We start from the raw sequence: 9,301 nt of genomic DNA on the forward strand, positions 1-9,301 counted from the left end.
GAAATGCATTCAATTCATGATGACTCTGCTTTCATCCAGACAAATTCACCAATTCACCTCAATATGCACCATATATATATATATACATATATATATATATATGTATATATATATATATATGGTGTGTGTGTGTGTATAAAATAGATTCCTGCTGTTGCTGGATAAGATTCTAGTTTACAGAATGCTTACCAGTAACATTTAAGGATATTAGAGGTCCAGTATACTAAGCAACGTTTTGGCGAAAGTGTCCCAGGAGTTCAGGAGCTGATATCAATGATGTGCATAGTCCCTCAGAACATTGTTATGCAATGGGGAGCAGCCTCCAAAGCTCTGTGCTGGTGACTAATGGGAAAAGGATGATCAATGCACCTTCTGAGTATCATAAATATGGTTGTTTCTAAGTTAATTCAGATGACTCTTGAACCCTTAAAGTATGGTTCACTTTAACATGAATGTGATGACTAGACTTTCGATTAGATGGAGGATTTCTCTCAATAGAGAAAGTAGGAGGAAGCAGGGAATGCCTCTCCCAGGACAGGTTTAACTCTTCAACCTCTTCCTCCCATTCACTGATGTAGTAATACTCTACCTTTTCTCTCTTAAAAAGAACCAGGTCTTGATATAAGAAACACCAGTTTTTATGATTATATAAACTCCAGATTTTGTGATTGTAAATACAGGAATATTTGTACAATCTACAGTATCACATTAATCCTCATTTGTTCACAGTCCCTAAACATATAGGTTCTTAATGTCGATTGAATTAATACTATCTTCTATCTGGTAGCAGCAGCTACAGGTAAGTGCATTACTAGTAACAGGGTTGATAGGAGCCAGGGACTAAAGTGATTGGGGCATCTTTTCTACATGCAATGTCCACTCCTAAGTTCAGCTGCAGCTCTCTGGAGTTAGATTGAGGAGTCCTGGAGATTCAATAAAGTTTTTCTAAGAGGACTTTGACACAGATAGCTTCCTCATTTCCTATACAAGATTCAGTACCTAGACCTGAGCTTGAATGGCTTTGATGGATACCCCCAAGCATTGGACCAATAAACTATGGATAAAAGTTTCAGAACAGAGCCATACTGGATAAAACAAAATACTAAACACCATCTATGTGTAGCTCAGAAAGCTGACACCTGAGAACTCTGCCCTATATTACTGGCTTAAGAACAGAGTCACAATACATTTCTGAGTTGTGTCAGAAACCCTGAGGTATCAGGAAGAGCTTTGGGGCTGAGAGGACAGGGAGGATTAATTTTCACTATAATGTTCAGCTTTTGAGAAGCTCAATTAATACATTCCCTGTCCAAGGAAAAGAGGATTCTGGACTTGGAATGGTAGACATGCAGAGATAAATCTGTGTAAGCACAGATATCCACCACCCATGAGGATCCTTGTCAAGGATATTCCCCATGTCCCCTCATTCCTTTAAATGTAGTGTGGGAAACAGATTGAGTCACAGCATATATTTCCTTCACTTTTTTCTTCCTTCTTAATTTGAGTACATTTTTTCTGGAATTGTTAACTTTTCTGTGAGTACCACAGTGGGCTTTCTTCTTTCTGTTGGTCACTTTATCCACATGCCTCAGAAATTCATATGTGGATTTAAGGGTGGCTGCATTTGAGCTTAAGATACATTGTGATTCTCTGACATCAGGTGCTCTTTCCAAGGTATACTCTAATGAAGGTAGTCAAGGCTTTTTTTCTGTTCTGTTGTCACCTTACTACAAGTGGGAACTGTTAGAGCACTGTCATTAAATAGGAGCTTGCCATTAAAAGGGTATTGATGATAGTATAGGACATCTTAAAATCAATTTCTGAAACTCCCAGTCTGCATCTCTAGGTAAACAGCCATTTCTGCCTGCAATGGAGCTCTGTGAAACTGAAGTTGTAGGGATGTGTTACTTTTCAAAGGAGACAGTGCAACTTCAGTATAAGCCATGAGAAACCAACGTGCACGGGAGCACAGGACCATCAGGGGGCAGAAAAGAGTCAATTATCCCCAGTAGAGAGATGAGGTTGGTTTGAAAGGAGCTCTGTGTCCTCTGTGGTTTCCTTTAGCTGACCTACATCTGTTGTGATTGACAAGTGATGTTTCCTTGCTCAAGCACAGTAAAGATTCTTTGTTAAACTTTTTATGGGTTTGTATTTTCTTGTTTATTTTATTCAGTTTTTATTTGCTCTTTACAGATATTTTGTAAAATTTTATGCAATGTGTTCTGATCAATGATTCCCTTCTACCTATTTTTCCCAGATCATTCCTTTGTCATTTCCTACTCAACTCCATAACCTGTTTATCTCTTTGTAATATAAAAAAAAGCCAAATAGAAAATAATATTTTAAAAATGGGTTAAAACCAAAGTGAAATAAAACAACACATACTCGTACACACAAGCACATAGAAAACCCTATATTTTGCCTATGTTACATAGGCAAAAGACAAGTAAGACAAAAATGCACAATGTGATATGAGAGAAAGTATGTATATAAATACCATTGAGTTCACTTTGTTTTGTGAGGGCCTGTAAACTACCTGAAGAGTTAAAGGAGTCTACTGCCAAGCTTATCAACATCAGTTTGACTACTTGGACACACATGATAGTAGTACACAAAAATTGAATTCCATAAGTTTTCCTCTAAGGATAACACATAAATGTTGGTGCACGTGTGCACTCTTCTTAGTAAAGAAGAAGGCATAACAACATTTGCAACTATTACGTGGATGGATAGAAATTCTTGAGGACCCAAAGCATTCTGATGATATTTTGTCATTTGATTATTGATGAGGAAAATATAATCAATTGTGTTTGGGAGGTTTTTTTTTTATTTTTTTATTTTTTTTTTAGCTTGAAATCATTTTATTTGGTCAACTCAGAAGATAGAATACAGGGAGAGATAGTTTTATAAAATAATTTAGAAGTAATTAAAATCCTCTGCACACTTTCACACTTTTTCTCAGAAGCATCTTTTCATGACATAGTTGTAAAACCCAACACTTCCGAAAAGTGCTCAATTAGCATTTCAGTCCAGAATTTTCATAGTCAACATCTGCCAGAAAATATAAAACAAACAAAATTTAGTAACTGCCTTGAGTTCTGCTGCATGCACGGAGTGGCATGTGTAATCCTTCTTGCATTGTTGTGTGGATAAGAACAGGATGGCAAACCGAATCACAGAACAATAACAAGAATTGCTCTCTCATCTGGCCTGGCATGGGGCTGGGTGGAGAAACAATAACAACCAAACCAAGACAATGCGTGCTCTGAGCCTGCAGGTGCACAGCCAAGCCATAACAAAGGAACATTCTTCCCCAGCCGCTTTCTAGTGGTATCATCCTTTGCGCTGAGACACAAAGACAAACAGAAGCGACCAGTGTTGGCGTGGCTTCTGTGCCTTCCTCACTGGGGAGCCTGAATTAGGTCAGAGAGAGTTTTTCTGGAGGATTCCTATGTTCTAGTCAATGACTCCACCTATGTGTGTATGATATCACTGATTGTACTCACTGGGTTATGAGTTAATGATGCAAAAGATGTCATGAAGTTGGGAGAGAGACTTACTGGAAGATTCCAAGAGGAATCAGTAAGGCATAGTGGGTGTAGATATGAACATACAATATTTTATGCATGGAATAAAATTTCAAAGAATATTAATTATTAAATGTAAAAAATTTTTACATATGCTTGAAATGTTCTTACATGTGTATTTTGTACACTGTGTATATAACTGCCATAATCTCTACCCTTAATTTTTTCCCCTCCTTCTTTTCCTTGATTCTGCTAGAGAATTTCACATAAACTACTAATAAAAGTCTCATTTTATGTCTGTGTTTCTGAGATGGTCTTAATATATTTATCACTAGTTGCAACCATTTTTCTATAAGTGATGTAACTTCCATATCTCTTGCAGTTGCTGTTTAAATAAACATGTTGTTTATATAAATATGTCTTCTTAATAAAATCCTCTGTTGAAAAATACATAATTTATTTCCATAATTTAGTTTTTGTGATGTTGCTGCAATAATCATTTTTGTGGAAATGTTGCTGACGTATATTTACTTTTCTTCATTTTGATGAATTTCTTAGTTTATATTCTCTTTGAAAGACAGATATTAATTGCATCAATCTGAAGAATTTCAAACTAAGCAGTATTAAACTTCTCATAACTATCTTTATTATCATAACCACTATCTATAAATCAGACATAAGCTTTTCACTAAGAGGAGCAACTGTCTCAGGCTTGAAATTTATTGAGGAGTCATGCCCTGATTTACATCCTCAGCATTTGCACAGGGCTCAGAGAAGGAACATTTTATACATTTCCTCAGACAGGATTAAAATTTGGTCCTCAGCATTCTTTTGCATTCAACGGTCTCCTCTTTCTCTTTCATCTCCTCTTGGACTGTGTTCTTATCTACCACGTTCCCTGCTGATGAATATGCAAATAACCTGAATCTATTATGGTAAATACAGGGATGTCCATACCCCACAACAACATATGGCCAGTGTTCTCTTATCAGTCATTGAGTACACAGGTCTTCAATATGGAATGGAGCTGGACCATTCTTTTCCTTGTGTCTGTGACTACAGGTAAGGAGCCTACCAGTTCCAATCCTGAAAAAGGAACAGGGACTGAGGTGACAGTGATATACACTATGGCTTTTTCTTCACAGGTGTCCACTCTCAGGTACAACTGCAGCAGTCTGGTCCTGAGCTTAGAAAACCTGGGTCCTCAGTGAAGCTATCCTGCAAGGCTTCTGGCTACACCTTCACTGACTACACTATACACTGGGTGAAGCAGAAGCCGGGAGGGAGCCTGGAGTGGATTGGATATTTTTATCCTAAAAACGGTAATACTAAGTACAATGAGAAGTTCCAGGGCAAGGCCAAACTGACTGCAGACACATCCTCCAGCACAGCCTACATGGAACTCAGCAGCCTGGCATCTGAGGACTCTGCGGTCTATTACTGTGCAAGGCACAGTGTTGCAACCACATCCTGAGTGTGTCAGAAACACTGAGGAGCAGGAAGCTGCCCTGAGACTGAGATTGCAGAGAAGATTGTTCCTGCTCCAAAATGATCACTCTAGGTGTCCCTTGACCAATTCACAATCTTGTAGAGTCTTTGTCAGGTTTTCAAAAGGACTGCTAGGAATAAAGTGATGCTAGTTCAGAATGCCCTTAGAGTATGCTGTATCTTGACCTGCTGTTTACCAGTGACCATGTGCATTGACATGATTAATTTTTTTATAAAGTAAAGTAGGACAATATGATTGTGGCATTACATTATGATATAAATATATCTTAAATCTAAGGGAATGAAATTGCTGCTGAAATAGCTGGGAATATGCTATAATATGGATTAGCCCAGTCAAGACAAAACAACAGCATGTGCACTAACTAATCCCCTTTCTAGTCCCATTTGGTTTCCCTAAAACAAGTACAGACAGTTTTTGAAAGTTTTGGGGGCATATGTTTTAAACTTTCCTATGAAATATAATTTTATATCTTAGTTATTTATGCATATGATCATGAATCATGATTGCTTTTGCGTTAAACCTCTTACTGTATTATCATTCGAGATAGACCTGAGTGTCATGTTGTGAATTCCACAGGGTGTTGGATCTGCTGCTTTGGCAACAGGCTGTGCTCTTGCACAGACAGCCCTGGGGAAGAACAGTAGGATATCAAGATGGGAATGTTAGAGTCCTGATCCTGTCATCACAGTCCTGGTTTCTTACTCCCCTCTTTCCTGAAATTTGATTGTCTTTGTCATGACTTCTTGATTGACACTGAATGGATCAGTGAAATCACATTTTACATTTTTCAGGTATTTTAGGGGAAAATTTACTATACTGAGGATGTTTATAAGGGTTTTGTTTATATTATATTTGAAAATGGTTATATCTCTCTACATTTAAAACATACAGGAGGCTACAAGGACACTGACAGAATTTGAGCGTCATACTCCTCTGTGCCATCATTTTGGCATGTTTTTATAAAATCATTAATGGTATAAGAGGCATTAGCAACTTCAGAATGAATCTCAGTACAGATAAAATTTGCATTTTCACTTCTTTTCCAATTTGCATCCTCTTGATTTCCTTTTGCTCTTATTGCTCTAGTTAGAACATTAAGAACGATGTTGAACAGAGATGATTTGTTCCTCTCTTAATCCTGGTTTTAGTGGAATTACTTTGAGTTTCTCTCCATTTAATTTAATGTTGACTGTTGGCTCATGGTATATTGTTTTTATTATGTTCAGATATGTTCCTTGTATCTCTGATCTCTCCAAGATTTTTATCATAAAAGGGTGTTGGATTTTGTTAAATGTTTTTTTCAGCACCTAATGAGATGATCATATTACTTTTTTCAGTTTATTTATATAGTTTATTACATTGATAGATTTTTATATGTTGAACCATCCCTGCATCACTGGAATGAAGCTGACTTGATTATAGTGAATGAGTTTTTGTTGTGTTATTGGATCTTATTTGCCAATATAATACTGAGTATTTTAATGTTCATGAGGGAGATTGGTCTGTAACACTATTTCTTTGTTGAGACTTTGTGTGGTTTTGGTATCCATGTAACTGTAGCTTCACAGAACAAGTTTGGTAATATTATTGTAGAATAATTAAAATAGATCCATACCTATTCCTATGCACAAAACTCAAGTACAAATGGTTTAAAGACTTGAACAAAAATCCATCCACATTGAACCTGATTGAAAAGAAAGTGTGAAATAACCTTCATTGCTTGGGTTTAGGAGACCAATTCCTAAATATAACACCAGTAGTACAGATACTTATAGCAACAATAAATAAATGGGACTACCTGGAACTGAGAAGTGGTGTTTGCAGCTCTTTTAAGAGGTCCTGCCATGGAACACTTAAATGATGTTGATGAAAATCTGACTGCATGCTTTCTGGTTTTCTGCCATAGCAGGACAAATTCTGCATCATTTTAAAATGCCTGCTTTCCAGGTTAAGATGCCAGCACAAACTCTGACTCTTTCAGGCAGGCAGTCCAGCTACAGAGCATTTGAGTGTGGTTTGTGAGCAGACTGATGCAGCTTGCTTGCTGGCAGAGATCTGGAAATGCCATAGAGTTGTGGCAATAAACATGACCCCAGCCAGTACCTCTGCCATAAGCCTGGAATCTCAGAAAACTAAAGAATCGGCTGAATCTAGACACCAAAGCCTTTGCTTTAATCCTCTCTATATTGCTTAGCAAATTAAAGACTCATATAGTCAGAAAAAGAGAAGGATATACAGTAAAGATAGATTCAAAGACAAAAACCCTCTACAAAATTTACTGTGTGTTAAAATATATTAAAGCCCGGGAGAGAAAAAAAAACAGTAAGTTCTTAAAATAGAAAAGAAAAGAAAAGTTGGGTGTGGTGGTACACATCTTGAATCCCAACACTTGTGGGACAGAGGCAGGCAGATCTCTGTGTGTTTAAGAAGAGCCTGGTCTACAGAGTGAGTTCCAGGACAAAGATACACAGAGAAACCCTGTCTCAAAAAGCCAAAAATTTTAAGTAAAAATAAAAGGAATAGGGGTTAAAATAAATCCAAGTAAAGATAAAACAGAAATAGTCTGAATACTGTATGTTATTATGCTCACTTTAAATTGTTTGAATGCTGAGGAAGGAGCAACAGCTGCTAAAAGATATTTATAAAAGAATTTATAAATGCTGCTGAATTAATTCAAGATAGGTATTTTGAAAATACCTTGACTTCAAAATTGAAGTGAAATTGTATTTTACCTTGGAGAAGCAGATTTGCTTTTATTTCCACAGGAGATGAGAGGCTGTGGATTTGTTCTGGGTTAAGAAAATTCAGGTTTTATGAAGGAAAACCCATTTAGAAATCTCCAGTAGGAACACATGTGGAATATGTCTGAGTTCTATATCCAGAACAGATTCAATACTGCTGTCTAAAGTGATCAAGTCTCACAGAATACTCCAGTCAGAACTTGATCATAATTGTAAATTATCTTTAGGTCCCTATAAGATTATCAGTGTCCCCCAACCAACAGGAAGTAGCCTGGAAACCTATGCCCACATTTCCAAAAAATGGACTATGCATATTTTCCTTTGTTTAAAAAAAGAGGAGGAAGTGGTGTGGGAAAATGATTTGTATTCTGTAAACTATATTTTAAATAAACACTTATTGGCCAGTAGCCAGGCAGGAAGTATAGGCAGGATAATCACACAGAAAGTAGTAGTTGGTCAGTGAGAACAAGAGAATTCTGGAAAGGAAGAAGCCCATTCCTCTGCAGTCCTGACCTGACCACAGAAAAGAAAAGTTGTGACTGCACCACTGAATGAGGTACTGAGCTAACACAGATAAGAATATTGGATAATAATGGGCTAATATACATTATAAGAGTCAATAAAAATCCTAAGCTAATGAGCCAATCAGTTTATAATTAATGAAGACTTCTGTGTTTTCTTTGGGACCTAATGATTGTTGGAACTGGGCTGGGGGTCCAAGTGGGAATGAAGCCCTGAAAACAGAGAAGCTTATGTAAAACAAAGGACACAGTCAATAGGACAAAAATGGAAATCTACTGAGTGAGAAAAGATCTTCACCACTCCTACATCATATGGGGGATGGATCCTCAAAATACATATAGAACTAAAGAAATTAGACATCAAAATTCCAAATAATCCATTCAATAATCCATTTAATAGTGCCCATCTGGGGTACAGACCTAATCAGCGAATTCTCAATAAAAGAATTTCAAGTGTTGGATTTGTCAAATGCTTTTTCAGCATCTAGTGAAATGATCAAATGTTCTTTTCTTACATTTTATTTATATGATACATTACATTTATAGATTTTCTTCTATTGTACCAGCCCTGTATTTCTGAGATGAAGCCTACTTGATTATGATGAATCCGTTTTTTTTTTTAATGTGTTCTTGGATTCTGTTTGCCAGTATTTTATTGAGAATTTTTGCATCCATGTTCACGAGTAAGATTGGTCTGTAATTCTGTTTCATGCTTTAAGCTTTGTGTGGTTTTTGTTTCAGGGTAACTGTAATCTAATAAAAACCAGTTCACAAAAGAATTTATACAGCTGATAAACACCTTTACTAATGTGGCTGGATACAAGATCAACTCCAAAAAATCAGTCGCCCTCTTATACACAAAGGATATGGAAGCAGAGAGGGAAATCAGAGAAGCATCACCTTTCACGATAGCCACAAACAGCATAAAATATCTTGGGGTAACTCTAACCAAGGAAGTGAAAGATCTATTTGACAAGAACTTTAAAGCATTGAGGAAAGAAA

At 36.7% G+C, this 9,301-nt stretch overlaps 2 gene segments (V, D, J or C); both read left to right on the top strand.

Annotated features, from left to right (window-relative positions):
* LOC126495212 (Ig heavy chain V region 3-like) overlaps positions 1-9,301 on the top strand; it is a 160,993-nt gene that overhangs the window by 94,002 nt on the left and 57,690 nt on the right.
* LOC126495227 (Ig heavy chain V region 108A-like) lies at positions 4,500-5,001 on the top strand. The segment is given in 2 exon segments: positions 4,500-4,589; positions 4,673-5,001. Coding segments are annotated over 2 exon segments (375 nt in total).

This window comes from Alexandromys fortis, unplaced genomic scaffold (genome assembly GCF_014885135.2).
Source record: "Alexandromys fortis isolate MF-2015 unplaced genomic scaffold, M_Fortis_MF-2015_v1.1 scaffold_333, whole genome shotgun sequence".
Taxonomy (NCBI): domain Eukaryota; kingdom Metazoa; phylum Chordata; class Mammalia; order Rodentia; family Cricetidae; genus Alexandromys; species Alexandromys fortis.